Source organism: Ischnura elegans, chromosome X (genome assembly GCF_921293095.1).
Source record: "Ischnura elegans chromosome X, ioIscEleg1.1, whole genome shotgun sequence".
In the NCBI taxonomy this organism is placed as follows: Eukaryota; Metazoa; Arthropoda; class Insecta; order Odonata; family Coenagrionidae; genus Ischnura; species Ischnura elegans.
Genome location: NC_060259.1, coordinates 5,864,791 through 5,883,439, shown reverse-complemented (window position 1 = coordinate 5,883,439; position 18,649 = coordinate 5,864,791). Strand labels below are relative to the sequence as shown.

The 18,649-nt window shown below is 38.1% G+C and overlaps 1 protein-coding gene across 3 annotated transcripts in view; it reads right to left on the bottom strand.

Annotated features, from left to right (window-relative positions):
* The window catches only part of LOC124170624 (ubiquitin conjugation factor E4 B), a 302,332-nt gene that overhangs the window by 49,528 nt on the left and 234,155 nt on the right, over positions 1 to 18,649 (bottom strand). For 2 of the 3 annotated variants that reach the window (XM_046549465.1, XM_046549466.1), the window contains exons 17-18: positions 7,934 to 8,018; positions 7,713 to 7,822 (exon numbers count right to left, since the gene is read on the bottom strand). In XM_046549465.1, the coding sequence (XP_046405421.1) occupies positions 7,713 to 7,822; positions 7,934 to 8,018 (195 nt within the window). Of the gene's footprint in view, positions 1 to 1,957; positions 2,073 to 7,712; positions 7,823 to 7,933; positions 8,019 to 18,649 lie in introns of all 3 variants that reach the window. The other variant, XR_006867521.1, reaches the window with a different exon arrangement.

Here is an 18,649-nt window from a genome sequence, read left to right as displayed (position 1 = left end):
TTTTAAATAAAAATGCATTGTAGAAAGGATCAAAATAAAGCATATGACCAAAATAAAAGAACCATGAGAAAGCACCACCACCATAGTCAAGTTATCACACATTTTATCACACATAAAGACGTCCCAAGACATCACCCTAAACAATATAGTCGTCAAAATATAACAAATATACATCAACACTACACAATAGATACATTAGACTCTCGTTATTACTAGAGAAGGGTCGAATAGCAGATTTCTCGAACTCAAATATGTGTCAAATTCGAATATTAAATCATTGCTTGAATATTCAAATACATACCTTGAATTTCGAATACCTCGAATACTAGAATTGCGCAAAGCATATTAAACGTACGTTTCTTCTTCAATTTCTCTTGATGAATGGATAAATAAAAAGGCATACAGTGGAACCTCGATCTATCGTTTTCCAAGGGGATGGATGAAAAAAACGATGAATGCGGGAATGTTTGACTAGGTTGCGTATTCAGCAGGAAACCCAGGATTTGTGCTAGTAATTGTGATTTCCTTAAAAGGATTCAAACAGGAATTTTGCTGATTAATGGAATATTTTATTTTATGGAAACAATTAGGGCATACAGTTGATTCAACTAACATCTCTTTCAAATATTATAAGGGGACACACCACCTCACGAAAAAATGACTGCATGCCGTCACGACATTTACACTGCTACGATGGATTTCTGTCTGATGTATACATTCGTATCTACCAAACGCCATTTCATCGGCACGCCCATCTGATACTCGGCTTCATCCAACTTCTTATTTTCAACAGGTAGCTCGCTTTACCCACACTCCTACTGTCAAGTGCTAGTGGACAATCCAAGGCGTTTTGCAAAATACATGCGCTTCTCCACGGGATTTTCTTCTTCTTCAATTATTTTCAGTCCATCTTTGGAAGTTCTCATGAGATATGCAGATGAATTCGTATTGCTATCAGGGAGATACCAAATATCCTGAGAAAATATCCCTTCATATGTGACTGTGACAATAGAGATTTATAGCATAACTCATAAAATGTACCTTGATATATGTTTTCGGAAAAAAATACCGCATCATCTTCCAAGAAGCTCCTTGGGAATTGTGCTACGTAGTTACTATCCCACGGCACTGTGGTTCTCCTGGTGGGGGTTTTCAGATTTTTTCACCCGATCATTTTCGGTTCCCCACGTCAAACTCTTTTCACCGCTCTAATCCACGAATTTGATGTAGTTTGTCAACTTGCCTAAAATGGCACTGTATGCACTAAACAAATAGAGTTCTCTACATTTTTCCGAGTCAACTACCAACGACATGCGTGCGACAGTGTATGGCGCCAAATTCAAAGTATTCGAGGTCGTACCTTTAGCATAGTTATTCGAGATATCGAATATCGAATACTTTCCAGCATTCAAGGTACTCGAACATCGCTAGTTAATACGAACAATGTTATTACGAAGCAAATTGTTGGTCCCCACGGAAAGGCCTAACCAATCTATAGTAAAAGAAATGTTATTGCAAAATTTTCATTAACTACGAAATTACAAACCTCAGTCCTGGTAGTAACAAAATGAACCTTATAACGAAATTCCACAAATAAGTAGTGGCATTTAGGTGGATATCCTGAAATGGTTCGTCCCATCATGGTACATGTTCCTTGGTTTTCCTCCCCCCTTTTATCACTTCCTTTAACCTCACCCCAGACTCACCCTTCTCTCGACTCGGCTCGTGGAGTTGTGAGCATGAGTGAGTGAATGTATGTGGGTGAGAAAAGTGAAGTGAATAGGTTCATTAGTCAGTTGTGTCGAAAGGAAATCAAATAGGATAGTGAAGTGTTTAGATTTTAAGTGAAGCCCCCCATCCTCTTCACACCCCTCTCCCAACCGAGGAGGGTATAAAAGTACACGGAGTATGGACCCTGAGGCAGAAAAGAGCGGAAAGTGATACGCACTGGACTCACCCATGGGCGAAGCTTACGTCCGACGAAAGAATTTACGACCAAGTTCGCACAGAGAGGGAGTCAGCACATGGGCGCACCCAGCGAGGGGCAGGAGTGGGCAGCTGCCCCTCCCTCCCTAGAAGCAAAAATCGCAAAAGTCTTAAAGGAAAATCAGGACTGCATTGAAACGAATGTAACTTAAATAATTTTTTCAAGCAAATGATTCTAAAACTAACAAAGTGCTGTTATAGTTTTCTTAAAATGCTGGTTTCATTCACCTTTTCCATGCTTAAATGTTACAACTTGAACAACCATGGCTTGCCCCCCCTCCTCCCCATTGTGATCTTGGGTATGCCCTTGAGTCGGCAACGGGAACATTGAGTTTTTGCTGCTAGCAGTATCGCAGCACCCTGAATTGGCACGCTTTATCCACACTGAGGGGCATCTTTAGCCATTCACTGAGTAAACAACAGCTGAAAGGAGGATCCCAACACCACGCTCCTGACAACACTTCCATTCCCGAAGAGGAGGAGCTTGAAGTTATAAGATTCCAGTGTGGTGATCTCTCCAGGCTGCCCCTGTCGTTGTAGCGGTCATGTAAGATTGTCACCATCCGACAGGGCGTTATTCCTTTAACCCCACCAAAGCTGCAGCAATAACTTTCAGACAAAGCTGTCCCTGCCCAGTGAAATAACGAGCTAACTCGTTAAATTTCATCATTGAGGGCGAGTGTGCGTTTGAAATAAATTGGAAAGGACTAATAATTACCTCCCAAAAATAATTAAAAATAATTAAGATTGTCGTTTGTTCTCTAATTACCGCTATCGGTTTTTCACATTCTTTTTTGTTACATCACTATTTCTGCTTTTGCTGTGGTTATTTCATCATTTATGTTCATTCTTTCATTTCCCCATACTTCATTTAATTATTACGAGGGTTATTATCATTTTTTTGTGAAGCCTATTCTGAGTGTGAATAATAATGTGTGGTTAAATGAAAGATTTGTGTACGAGTGTAAGTTCATTTGTTTCACGAGTCGAGAAGGCGAGGTTCCAAGTCAACCACTGCCATACCCTTTTCCCCGATTTCAGTGTCCAATACTCCGGTGGTAAAGCAAGGGAGAATGAACAATTGCAACAGTTTGGGAATCCCCCACTTGCGTGTCCTCTCTTGAGGCGATTTTTTACTTGCTGCATGTTAGGTGGCGTGATTTTTGCAGTTCAGCAGTCTCGCAGGAGGATTCAGTGGGAATTTTTTGTTTTTTTTTTATTGTGCTTGTGTCTCACAGCCCTAATTCAATCTGGGTGTGTCGTGAACCATTACAATACACTACGCTCAGTTTTAATAATGGCATCACATTTAAGTTCTCCTCATGTACTATTCCCAAGAGTGTCTTTTATGGTTCTTTATTCAGTATGCGTGCAACATCATATAATAAGCTTCATTCCAGTGGAAACATGGTGACCCACTCATAACCACTCGTAACTTGGTCGTACAGTTAGTCCTCTTCCTACACATATTCGATTCACGAACTTTCAGAGATATGAGCATTCAAAAATTTCAAATTTCGAATTTGGCACCTTTAGATTTGGCTGATGCGAGGCCGTGCGGCATAGAGGAACTCTGACTTTGGATGTAATATGAACAAAGTATCATTGAATCCGGTGTGAAGTTAGGAACTTTTCAGCGTTTTGCCCATTCCTCCATACTGCTGAGAGAGAGATTTTTTTTTGGCTCCGGCTGCATCGCGTTCCTCACAATTGTGTGTTAGCACACAACTGTGATGCATTCTGCAGGATAACCGTACTCCTTGATGCCTTGCATGCAGTCCGGCTGGTGAGAGTTGTCTGATGGCATGGCAAAAGGTGGGGCCTGTGCCAGCACGGTGTGCATCCAATCGCTATCCCCCAAACGCACCTCACACCATCGTCTACTCATGCCACGTTGTCACATGCATATGGAGCACCCGAACAAGCCCTTCCTTTGAATCACCAAAACAAAGGATTCTTCCTTTGGGTCCTTCGCGCTCATCGTCGTCCCTTCCGGCTCCTTTCTTCACGGAACCCTTTTGTTTACATGTGACATGGGCGTTTCACTTCCATACCTATCAACCTTGCACCCTGCCCTGAACTAGACCATTCTGCCAGTCATCGGACAACTCTCGGCGGCCGGACTGTAGGTTTATCAACTCACAAGGTCTTGGACTTTCTGTACTCAGGAAGATATGAACCCGCGATTGCATGATGCCACAATCTCCTATTGAGAAACTGAAACTAATTTTCTTGTTTTTATGTATTTGCACACTACATGCAAATACATAAAAACATATCGCATATATTATAAATTGATTTTTTTAACGAATTCTAAAAGAAACATTCATATAAACTTTGTTATTATGAACCACTTGTTTTCCGGTCCCATGAACTTCATAATAACGAGAGTCTACTGTACTATGTACTTAACAAACACACAAACAATATACAAAATATATAAATTGTGATATACAGTAAAACCTCTTTACATCGTAATGGAGGGGACCAAAAAATGGGCAATTTGGTGTATGGAGGTTCACTATGGAGAGGGTTAAGTTATAGGCACAATTTTTTCATATCCTTTGGAAATGAAAGGCACTGCTCTCTTTTAAACCATCATATTTATGTGTTTAAACAAACATGCATGCATTATTGAATATATATTTATTATTTAACAATTACAGAAAGCGAGCACTATCACATGATTTGAGAGAAAAGGATGTGATCTCTCTGATGTAATTCAACAGTCACTTAAAATGATTAGAATAGTTGGATACCTTTTCTCTTATTTACTGTTAGGTATGCTCTCATATGGTTAAAAATGGCCACAACTAATGATTAACATGAAAATTACAACATGATAAAGGTCTATGAGAAAAAAAAATATGGGTGAAACATTTATCGCTGAAAATGTCATTTCTCGGTACGATTTCCGGAGGTAGTAGGAGGCCGTCTCAGGGGTGTCTCCTTGGTATGATAAATGGAGGTTTAACGAGATAAAGAGGTTCACTATATAGAGGTTTGCCTATAAATTTACATGTAAATCTGATGGGACCATAGGGGTGGTATGAAGTATGGAGGTTTATAATATAAAGAGGTTCACTATATAGAGGCTTTACTGTATATATCAAAAAGAAAGCATTACTTGTAGAGCTGCCTTGTATCACTTATTCTCTATTTTAAACATTAGAAAAAAGGAACATAAAATTTTAGATAGAGCACTATGAATTAAGTACTGAAATGAAGCACAAAATTCATTCAAAAGGTTCACTAATCAATAAATCATGATGTAATGTTGAAAGCCTTGACCAAACTGCTATGAAAATTTTGTTTAGTCATACAATGCATTACTGACTGCTATAAATATGCTTGCAGCCAATTAAAATTCTGATTGAGGGAAAGGGCACACAAAGCACAGCATTTGCTGTACCTGGAAGAATTTACAAAAGAGTGTTAATGAGGAACTACAGAGCATTAAACTGTAACAGAGTTCTAAATATGTACACAATGCTAAAGTGGAACACCTTTAATTGGAACAGTGATAATCAAGGAGTGAAAGTATATTATTATTATGATCCATGAAAAGAATACATTTCAAATGTTTACTGTAACATGGTTCAAACATAGTTTATGGTAAAAGTAGGGATGGACGGATCCAGGATTTTTTTCGGATCCGGATATGGATCAGATCCGTGATTTTCTGAGCTGGATCTTTCAGATCGGATATTTTCGGATCTAAATGCATTTTCAAATACCTGTTATTAAACGAAGTATTTATTCAAGTTTATTCTGGGTACAATCAAAGGAATGCTTTTTAGATTTTCACACACACATTTTACATATTTTAATATTTTTATAAATTAAAAATCATTTTTATAGGCATTCAAGTTATTTTTTTAAAACCATCTTTACATGCTCAGGACCTAAACTGTTACGCTTGGGTTTGGAAATGAAAATAGGAAAAATCTTTGGATAAACCACTGACCAGTGGCGTACAGAGATGGGGAAGTTCAGGGGGTCCGGACCTCCCAAAATATAAAAACACAATGACTTCTCTTCATAAAAGGAAACAAAATATTGTAAATTCATGAATTTACAGTAGATTTCTTTGAAAAATGAAGTTTTTTCTACTATGTAGGGTGTTAAAATTAGTTTGAAACCCTCTACTTTGTACCCTGTTGTTTAAAAATTCCCCCCCTGGTTTTGGACCCCCCCATGAAATTCCTGGCTACCCCACTGCCATAGACTGAATTCAAATTTTCCTCACGCACGTTTCCCCCGAATTTTGTCACTTTCTCATCGCATACCGACTTGTGTTCCACCTGAAAATGCTTCAGTATGGTGAGGTGGATTTAGCACTTCCTGGCAATAATTTCACACCACAGTGCACGCACATGGCAAACATTGGTTCTCCTTATCTCAATAGAAATGTTTCTACACAACGAAAGACATTTCTATCAGTATATTATTAAATTAAATTGCAACTGCGCAATCAGCAACACAATTAACAGTAGTTAAAACAGCATAAACGTCATGTGTGACGAGGTGCTCGACCACTCAGCATGAGAAAGGGGTGGGCAGCAGAAGCGGGTAAAGGAGAGGTGGAGGGGAAGGAGCGGGCTCCCTCCGTATTTCAAGCAATGAGGCTACAAATGAGAGAGTCAAGGACGAATATGTCAAATCTTGCTTCAGTGACGTCATTGCCTTCAAAGCGAAGCCGAGTGCACTCTGTGATATATGCGGTTGGCGTTTCCAATCCGTCTCTACTTGTTTGAGGGGTTAATGCTGCGCTTGTTTCTTTGAAAATTGTGCTGTTTGAACAATGTTGCATATCAGTATTGTCTAATTGTAAATAGAAAACTTATTGGCAATCAATTAGAGCTGAAAAATAAGAAGAAATATATTCAAGAATGGATCGCGTTTGGTTTAATTCTTACTTAAATCTTGTGCATGTCATCTAATTGTCGAAGCTATCGAGACATCTTTGGGCCCAGAAAGTCACTCACCTAGCATTTGTCGTCTAGAAACGGAGAATTGAAGCAGGTATGCCAAAAAAGGTCAGTTGGTGAGACGGGGTAGGGATGAAACACGCTTCAATTGTTCTCGTGTAATTTGATATTTTCCTTAGAAGACAATGATTTATGGTCTGTGTGATTTCGGAAACAAAGAAAACAACAGAGGCACAACAAGAGAGGGCCGATGGATGGTCGAGAGTGGTTTTCTGAAATTTGTGATGTATGTAGTTACTTTTGATGTGGTTATTATCATATGACGCTGAAATTCCCCCGATGATTGTTCAATCTCTTGGGAAGAGTCACACTATGTGCCAGTCGTATTTTGACTGTTTTATTTTCCACGGCTGGAATTCTGCTGCGTAACTTCTGCGAGAGCTTTCAAACTAAACAGTTCATGAGTAAGATAAAAATCGCATGCGACGGCGCATTCGAAGAGAGAATCGGAACTCTTTCCACCATTATGGGGTGTTGCATTCACTGAAGCTATTATTTAAAATTTCGGATTCAGATCGGATGTCTTCTGCAACTTTTGATTCAATGTATCTGATGAAGGGCAATATCCGTGGATATTAGGATCCTAAGTATCCGATCCGACCATCCCTAGGTAAAAGTAAGCAAGTGGCACTTTTAATTATAAATAGTGACAAAATCATATAAATGAGGTGAAAATGCAGCCCACTCAACCCAATGGTTAAATGGACAGGCCAGTTATAGAAAAATCCAATTTACCTTAGTTGCCTTTCATCGTTCACAAGCTGTGTTTGCCTACTTTGAATAATTTCCAGGGGTTGGTTATGCCAACCTTCAGTGTCCATCAAAGCCTGCTCTTCGTGGACTCTCTGTATTGAATAAATACATAGTAGTAATCAAATAATGAAGCAAAGAACTAATAGGATTCAGAATGTATTCATATAATGAAATGAATACACAAAAAAAGCTGTGAAACCCACCTTAAGAGCTTCCAAACTTTCGTCAAGAAGAAAGGTTGTATCATTCATCATCATGTTGATGAATCGAACAAACTGCTTTCCATCACTGAAAATTTCGCAAAATTAAAACATCAAATTATATCATTATATACAAAGGCATTCCAGGGGTTAAAGTCTTAATTTTTTTATAAGTTAAGTTCGAATAATATATTTTTATAGAAAACACATTTCACTATGCTTATCACTAACACATTCAATGCCAATTAAAATGATTTCTTACAATAATTGCAGGAAATAGTTTTTTCTGGCTAAGTCGGCAGCATAGTCAATATTAACATATAAAGTGATACCTATTACTAGAAGAAGTAATTTAGCTTTAGTGTTGTACTATAAGAAAAATTTAATTTATTACCAATATTACTGACAACAAAAAAATAATAACAAGTAGATTTTTTAAGAAGTTTACAACGAACTTCAGAAAAAAATGAGAAACCATTTCATTCACATTTTTATCCAACTTAACATTCAAGAAGAAAAAGAAATACGTGAAAAACATAAGACACGTAAAAATCTATAAAAGCTTCAACATCATCGTGCATTTCAAGAACTAATTGAGAAAGATCTGACTGATAGCGAGGCATCAGTGGAAGCTGGGAAAATTTGGCATTCTTTAAATTTGAACTGGTATTTTACAGAATACAGAATTTACAGAATAATTACAATTTTGTAGAAAGAGTGGTGCATAAAATAGATATTGAAAAAATAATATTGAAACAAAGATGTATGCTCAAATTTCAGATTACTTACATAATTTATATTGTACATATCATAATATACCTCATAACAATAGGGTGGTTTCCTTCATCAAAGAAAACGAAAGGCATTGATTGCGATTCGTTACCCACCATTAGTGTATTCATAATATACAAATTATTTTGTTTTAGAAATACCGGGTTAGACGAATGGCAATGGTCCATTTTTATCCTCATTTGAAAAGGGCCAGATTGGTGCCCATGCGATGCCACTCCACGTGACGTCACAGGGACCTAGTTTCTATACGAGAAGATAGGAGTTATACATCGTCTGAGGTTACCAATGCATGCATGAGGCACAGAGCTCAGGGAAACATGTCTTAACAATCACTTATTAAAACTGGCTAAGGTCGGAAAGTTTTCCTCGTTTGATTAGTTATTAATAATCCTTATTTAAGCCAAGCGCTACCAGCCAGCAGTGTACTAGGCTAGCCGCTAGCAGCCTGCGTCGTATCAGCGCTAAGCCTCGCCTCAAGGTCACCTTGCAGGGCGGGAAGGGGAACCAGAAATACGTCACGCGGAGAGAATTCCCGACATTCATACTTAAGCGTCGCGTTTTCGCGCGCTTGAAAATTTTCACTTTTCATTTAATCGCGAAAAATAGATATCGTCATTTAAAAATCTAAAAGCGTGAAATACGTACTCCAGGAGTAATAATCTTTCGATTTAGGCAATAAAAAGATAATAGGAAACCACCCTATTTATGCATACATATTATTCACTACATACGCAAAATAAAAAAATTGGACAACAACAGGCCACAAAGGAAGTCCTGGGAAGCAGAAAAGTTGCAAAGAAAAAGACATAGATGATGGATAAAGACCTATATGTCACTGAAGAAAGGTGGAAGTACAAGAATGCAAAAACTGACTGCTGAGATCAGGCTTGCTACAAGAGAATAAGGAAAAAGATTTGTCACAAAGAGAGGTAAGGAAGGGAAGCATTGATGATGAACCTATGAGAAGATGTGAAGAAAAACCTCATGAAGGGGGAAATGGAGGCTGCATATAGAGGTGTGAAGAACCAATTCAAGGAACGGAGGGCAAGATGTAATACCATAAGGGACAAGAATGGAAATATTTTGATAAAAAACAAAGAAAAAGTGAAGAGATAAAAAGAATACTCAGAAAAGTTAAACAGCCGTAGCACACTCAGCGCAAAAATCATTGAAGATGAAAGTGCAGTAGAAAAGGATTTAATGGAAGCCAGGACCTTGAGATCAAAATTTGATGCATTAAGAAGAGACCTGAGAAGTAATAAGACTCTAGAAATAGATGACACTCCAGCAGGGCTTATCAAAAATGCAGGAGGGAAGGCTTTAACTCAACAGTACAAAATCATCTCTGGTATGTACTCAACAAGAGATGTTTTGTTACGTAACTTATGTTTAGTATTGACGGGTCTTATACCTTGACAAATGAACATTGGTCTTTGGGAAAATAAAACATATTATTACTATTATTATTATATGCTTAGTGACTTTGAAAAGAACATCATCAATCCTGTCCCCAAAAAAAAGAGAGCAGAGAGGTGTGAAGATTTTCGAGCCGTCAGCCTGACAACACATACAACAAAGATGCTGACAAGAATCATTTACAGGAGAATAGAAGGAAGAGCAGAAGAATTCCTGGATGAGGACCAATTTGGACTTAAGAAAAGCAAGGGCACCAGACAAGCAATTTTAGCCCTATTGCTGCTCATTGAGAAGAGAATGAAGAAGAACCAATTAACTTTCATAGCATTTGTACCTTGGAGAAGGTCTTCGAGAACTCATTTTGAAATTGTACAATTATCCCATTGAGCACTTGAAATCTTGATTCTCTAGAGTGAGGGCCAAATTTCTTGCCTTCTCTAGCAGAATAGGACTCTCAACTCACAGGAGTTCATATTGGTGGCAATCTCTAAAAAATGCAAACAATTTCCCTTCAAGTTCTGCAAACTTTCCTGAGGACTAATATGATGACTTCATATGACGTGATGAGGAAAATATCTTCTCCTTTGATACCAAAACTGTTTTATAGCATCGACAATGAAATCTCATTTGACTTGGAAATTTCTTTTTTGAATAGGGACTTATTGCACTCCATGTCATCAATTATTTTAATTTTCTGTTCAATGGAAATAGTTTTCCCCGTTCTTTCACTCTAGAAGGTTTCATATTTATTCTTTGGCACTACTAACAATTATTTAATAATGTCCTTGACCAAATCTATCTCCTCCTTTTGCTTATCAATCCAAAGGATTTGCAACCAACACAGGTGTATGACTATGACTCCTACACACAATTTTTATTCAAATTGTTGATATGGGTTTTCACGCAATAAATTCCAGCTGCATTTAAAAAATAATGCACGAAAATGAAAATAGCAATATGTTCAGGCAGAGAACTAAAATATTGTCTTCGGAATGCTTTTGCTTTGCAGGGATTATCAGTGATAAATAAGTTGTGCTGCAGCCTCATCTTTGGTCGAGAGTAGTCATCTATCGCAAGATTTCCTCTCTAAGGAGACTAAAACGCAGAAAGAGCAATAGATGCTATCACTTTTTATATGGGCCTTTCGTGATTATGCTTATATGTCCAATCATCGCCTGTTTTTATAAAAAGTAGGTATGCATGGACGGCAATTTCTGAATCTTTGTGATTTCCATATCCTGCCATGGCAAATTTGAACCAAGAGCAAACTGCACGCATGTAAAAGAGACTGAAGAAATAATAACGAACATAACTTCACATCATTCCAGTCAGGATTTTACAGCCTTGACAGCAAATACTGCTAGCCATGAACAAAAAGAATAGAGCTGCATCATTCCCTGGGTAAAGGAGAAAGGTTGAACTTGCATTGCCTGAAAAGCTTCTTATGTCATTACTACCTAGCAGTGACTTTATGAACAGTTGCTGAGCTCTGATGACTCTGGAGCCCCGACTACCCCAGACACCTCAGACTACGCATTCACATGCGATCACAACACAGGAGTATAATAAAACCTCTACACAACAAACCCCCATAAAGCAAAATTTTAAGGAAACACCCCTGTTTTTAAGCCATTGGCACAGTCCCAGACCCATCCAATGGACAATGCACGCAAAAAAACTTCCTGTAATGAGCCTCTCCACTTACAAAAACTCCCTAAAATGAAGTCTGCGCATGGGCCCATAGCATAAAAAGAGTGCCTTCATAACAAATTAATGAAAAATACGTAGTTTCTTGGCATTTACAGGTAATTCTTTCCGTAATAAGCAGTAAGTAGAACCGGGGCAGAGGGTCTGCATCTTGACTGTTCTGCTCCAAGCTTCAAAGAGTTCCAATAGAGAGACCAATAGAGCAGAAGGTTTTAAGGAAACTTGACACTCTGGCCCCAAGAAGGCCATACAGTAAAACTTTAATTTTATGCACTTGGAGGGACCAAAATATGGGTACTGTGTAAATTCAAAGTGTTTTAAATAAAGCGTTGGTATTGAGAAAGAGTATAGTTTTCAGGATAAAAAATGCCCTTATTATGAAAATACTTAGTCAAACACTTTTTTGAAGCTCTGATTTATGCGGATATATAAAAAGCAATTTCTTTTTATGCAAACACTCATTTTGGGTGAAAAAAATCTTTAATTTTACTTTGTTGCAAATCCTTCTCAAATATATTCGCACCTGCCTCTAATGCATTATTGTTTTCAAAATAACCTTAACTAATCTCTGAATGTGCGTATTGTGCAAATGCCTGAAGGCTTCATTAATATCACCATAGGAAGGATTAACAAGCACTGCATCCCTGTCATCCATAACATCACTCTCTTTCTCGAGCACTAAAACTGGTGTGTTGTTCAATTCTACCCTCACAGTTTCCTCAATTGTAGCCAAGTCTTCATCCATCTCATAGTAGGTTATTGATTAAACAGCTGAATTTATTGGGCAAATTTGATTGAACTGTTCAAGTTCCTTAGCATGTAGATCCTGTTATGAAGTAGGACTAATATGGTCTCCTCAGCCAAATTGTCTTCAACCTCTCCCTGTAACCTTCTGATAATCAGCAGTTTTTAATATTTTCCTTAATAATAATACATTTCCTTAATAATAATAGTACATTGTTCCTCGCTCAAGCTATGCTTCTGACAGCATGCAAGGCCAAGAAGCACCCTCTAAGATGCTTATGCCATTATCCTAATGAAATGAAATTTAAAAAATGCACATATACAAAAGAAAATAATGTGCCATTGTATTCTATCTTATCTATGTTGTGTACAAGATGTTGGAGAAGATAGCTGCACCACATAATCTATGTTTAGTTTCATAATCTAAGTTTTATATGATTCCCATGTGCAAAGGCTGTCTTTTGCTCGGGGTGGAGGGTACTAAAATTAATAATTTAACATTCTTCAGCTCAACGCCATCCACTTTATGAACAGTAGCATTGACAATACTTAGCAGTAAATTTTGATTTTCTCCAGCACATTTCCACTCAACATATAGAACTTGTTGCCTAAAAAGTTCCACAGACATCCTTGCATGATAATTTGGATGATACTTTGCTGGCAGTGGAAAATTTTCTGATATTTTTAAAGCAGCTTGGCTCAAGAGCTTTACCAATGACAACAGGTTTCAATTTGTTGCTACCATCTTGGTTTGTGGTGAGAAGCACTTCCAGGCATTCCTTGCTTCTTTGTGCTCCATGACATTTCTTTCCTTAGTGATGCATAGAGATCCATGGAATTTGCGAGACGCGATATCACGAAATCAGTAAATAAAAACGAAATTTCACATTTTTTGCGATTTTAGGTGAATAGCCAAAAAATCACATCAAATGAGTCATAATCTATTAAAGCCTAAGCCTTCATTGTTTAACGCTGCTAACGTTCATTCAGTCTATTTCATTATGATTCCAAGGTCAATTGGCTTGATTGGTCTAGTGCATATTGAATTCGCGTAATATCGCGCACTGTAGTGATGTCTCCGCCGGAATTTACTGTTAAATTAATCATGGCCTCTCTTCGCCTGACCATGAAATCCTTGGAAATGTACAGAATGACACACTTTCTCTCCTAAAGAACTAGATATTCTGAATCAATAAAGTGCTGAAAGAAATTAAACACAGCCGCGAAAGAGCATAAATATAAGCACACGCACCCGGCATGCATCAATGCTGAGCAGTTATTCCGGTGGATCACAGTGACACAATAAACAGGGTTATTGGATAACTTGTTGCAAGAAAAACTTAAGTGTGGGTCTAACTTAACAATTTTGTCGACTTAAACACGGCCGCTGGCTGGGAACGGAAGGTCGCTTTCAGACGAGTTGGGTGGGCTCCGTTCAAGGCACGGCACACGGCGTGGTGAGCCAGTCATCTCGTCTGAATTTCATGCCGCTGTGCTGTGAACAGCGGCTGGCGAAAAGTCATATCGTCAAAAAGCAGCCTCAATGTAGCATTGCCTGCATTTCACGCTGTAGACAGAGTACAGCCGAGCCGGTGACCACGGTGGCCATTAATGGCGCCATTCGTCTCATTTGAAGATATCAATAAAGACCTATTGTTATTTGAAAGCACAAAGCACTAGCAGTTGGGGGAAGGGAAGGAAGGAACAGAAAGGATAGGAGGAGAGGGGTGCTAATTATTAGTGGACGGATCTTTGGATATTCGGTGCTCCACTGAGCTTCAATGGAAAAAAAATCATTTCAACACCCCCAGTTCGAGTTTATTTGTATCCAATTGTGTTTAGTTATGCGTGCTTCTTTCACGGCCTTTCTTGACCGATTGGCAACAGCTGTAATCAATACTAAGCGATTTTGTTGAACCTATCTTCCCTCGGCACCTAGGTGAGGGCTATGAAAAGGGAGCCCACGACTTGAAAAATTTTGGTCAAAATGTAAGTTATACATTACTTATGGTTATACCATAGCTACCCAGGACTCAGTTTAAAAACACTGTCATGATAGGTCGCGATTCGTGTTTGGACTGTTTTTCAATCATAGCTACAGCTTCATTTATCAAACAAAGGAAAGGAATTTTAAAATAACGAAAACCTAGTGTTACCACTGTGTAAATTTTGGGATAAAAGACTTGAATCTGAAAGAAATGACACCTTGTTAAAGCAAATCAATTGCAATAGACATAAATGTGCAAAAGAAAGGGGACCCGTAAAACGACAGCTATAATTTGAATGGACAGTTACTCAATCAAAGAAAGTGAAGAAGGCAAAAGAGGAGTTTGCTGTCCCTACTACAGAAGCATTTTTAAATGCTGCAATTAGTGTAAAGAAACCTGATAATCCAAAAATTTGGGAAAGGCTCTCGAAGTACATCCATGAAGGGTAGGGGGATTTGCCATCTGCTGACTGTATTTGCCAAAAATACATTCTGATTGTAAGGAAAAAGAGGCAGGAAAAGCTTAAATATTGTATTATTGGTCTAAATTAATATTAGAGATGGGTCAAATAGCATATTTCTCGAACTTGAATATTAAATTGTTGCTCGAATATGCGAATACCTAAAATTTTGAATACCTTGAATACTAGAACTGCGCAAAGCATATTAACCCTTTCACTCCCAAGCGGCCGATATATCGGCCTCTGCCTTCCTACCCAATACGCCCAATACGTCCGATATATTGGCCACTTAATTAGAACAATATTTCACATTAACTATTATGTTTAACTATTTAATTTATTTTTATAATGAATGTAAACATTTTTCTATCCTCAGGTATTTTTTATATAATTTAATTTATACTTTTAACATTTTTATGGACATTATTTCGGCAACTCCTTGTAAAATCTGACTCATTTTGTCGAAATTCTTACGCCACTTTATAACTAAGCGAAATTAGAAAATTTGTCCGTCGTTGTTGCTAGTTTTCGTTTATAAGTGATATAGAGGATAAATTTTAATAATTTTCTAATTTAAATGTCCTTTGACTTTAATTTTTTATGTACACTGACAGCTTACTGAACTACTTTTTTTCCTCTCGTAAATTGCCGCCACAGCTTACTAATGACCTTATGATATTCTCAACAAGCTTACGCAAGCTTTTACGTGTGATTTATTGTTATTCACTTCACTGCATCAGTGCGTCTTTATTCATGTAATACACCCATGTCTCGTATAGCGCAAGGGATGTGTTCCTTGGGGTCTTTGCGCTATACGAATTTGCGTTATACGAGAGCGTTTTAACATTGGGAATATAGGGATGTGTTCCTGGTAGCATAGGTCTTGGGTATTGAATTTCCTCTAAAACATATATATTCCCATAAAAAGCCTTAGAAAACATTATTTATATAAATTTTTATAGTTTAAAACATCTTTAAAGATAGTATTCACGCATTCAAAGACTTTTATTAACGTTAAAAAAAATTCTTACGTGCTTTTGAAATTCCCTCCTGTCGTGCGGGTGGGCTAACATCTGCTATCTCAGGGGTTCGAAATGCATTGCCGGCAGTTGACGATTTTTCAAACCAGTCTAAAAACAACTATTGTGTCACCCAGGCCCTTTTGTCGCGCATCAAAGTGACAGGCAAATGCTACTTTGAATGCCATTTCATAGCTAGCGGAGTTTATGAATGATAAATCATTTTAATTTGAAGTCCTCCGAGTCATTAGCAGCTACGTGAAACAGTCTTTAAATGCCTTGAAACCTGAACCGGGTTTCCCTTCCCTGAAAATGAATGAACAAGAATGCATTCTTTTCCAAAAGAATATCGTCTCGTCAACACTAAAAACTAGTTGAGGGGGAAAGGAGCCACTTTCAATCACAGCTTGGAGTTCATCAGAAAATGTTGTGGTAACTGCGCTATCAACACTTGCAGATTCACCTGATATCGCCGCACAGAAAATACCTGCTTGCCGTTTAAATTCTGGAACCAACCGGAGCTTTCACTATATGTCTCGGAGCGATTACCACTCTCGTCTTTTTGTACTGATTCACTATGAACTTTCCGTATGTGTAGACCGCTTGGTTGAAGTTGGTGCGGCTGAGGTCACTGATGTTTTAACTTCGTCTTTATTCAGAATAAGGCATCGTGCGTTTAAACTTCCGCGCAATATCGCTTTGACGCTCTCCATTTTCAAAGCAATTGACCTCTTTCAATTCCTCTTCTAGGTTTATGGTTTTTCTTGATAAATTCTTGATTTTTCTACATGCATTCCTATTTTTTGCCATATTCTCTGGTTTTTAGTATGTATGGCTCTATCTAAATCACCTTCTACTGCTGAACAGTATTCCTGAGACGCAGAAGGCATACGACTGCGGGGAGGGAAGGAAGCCATTGTGTTTGAGACTCTATAGCGGACCCTTTATGTGTTGATGCTATTCATGCGCAACTCGGCCACCGCTCCATTTCTCCCCCGTGAATACCGATGACCTTGAAGGCTTTAGCGTAGACCCTCTACCTGTAAGTCAATCGCCCGATAACCTATGACGGCAAAAATACGTCTCAAACCGTATTGCTTTAAAAAATCTCATTTCCACTAGCCCCACGCTTAATTAACGATCTAAATTATTTATTATCATTCTGTTAAGGAGACGAGAAAAATTACTTCGGTAGGCCGGCTATCTGGACCCAATGACGAGTAATACTTTTGGCCATTGCGCAGCAATGGATTTCGATTAATATATAAACAAAAAAGAAGATTTGAGGCAAGCAATAATATAAATATGCGTAAAATGATAGAAATTTCGTGTGTACTTAGCGCAAGTTAACGTTTTATCACGAGAGCGTTTAAGATTTTTGATTAGGCTACACTGCGTTGCAATGTTTCCCCGAGGAACGAATTTGCGCTATATCGAAATTGCGCTAATCGAAATTGCGCTATACGAGACATGGGTGTACATTGGTACCTATGACTCCGTTCTTTCCACGACGTAACATTTTATCTAACCTCTAATCTCCCGCCCACTGCATTTATATTTCGGCGTCTCCTTATTACAATCAAATCCTTCTTCGGTAACGACATACATTTCAAAGGAATCTTCTTACCCGAATCATATTACTAAATTTTATTCACAAGGAAACATTACTTCTTGTTAACAAGAAGGGTACACTAAGAGTAAGATTATCGTGCGCGGCACGCGAATAAAATGTTTTCAGCGAACCTCAGCAAGTGGCCGATAACGTCGCCGAATAGTCGCAGTGAAAGTGATGGCATCACAGTTTTTTATCCTAATCTTCCTTATCTACGTAAGTGATTCATTGTGTCACTGCTTTTCTAACACCTACTTTGTGGGCAACTCCTGAGAATGCGTCATCAGTTACTAATCTAATGGTTTGCATGTGGAGTCCTGACGGCTTAGTTTGCATCAACTCGCGCGTATCAGAGGTTCAGATACGTTTCTTCGCGTTGTTTTCTGTGCATTGAGTCATTTGAATTTTCGTTAAAGTTTATCATTGCTACGAAATCTGCATAGAAAAGTCTAGTGCCTTCTTTGAGTGGTGTGAGTGATATTTTTCCCGAAAATATCACCCATAATGGCTGGAACATAGGCTGGGGTATACAGTGGTATTGAAACTCCTTCAGATAATCAATTATTTATACAAAGGCAACCATGTTTTTGTGGACAATTTTTTATGCCAGTTCCCTTAGTGAACAAACTTTACCAAATGGGTACATATATGATAGGAACTGTTAGAAAAAAAACGAAAATTTCTGCCCAAGTTTTTCAAAAAGAAGTTCACCATCGGGAAAAAAATGTTTTGCCGTTCCGGGTGTATTCTAGCCAGTGCATTTAGGGAAAAAATTCTCAAAAAGGACCTGTGATCCTTCTTTCAAATAAGGTGACTACAAAGAATAGTAAAATGACAAAATTGAGACAAGGCCGCAAGAAAAAAACTGAAACCAGAAGTCATTTTGGAATACAACAACAAGTATATGGGAGGTGTAGACTCTTCAGACATAATGCTCCGTGCATATTTAGATGAAGGAAAACATCAAGATATTGGAAGAAA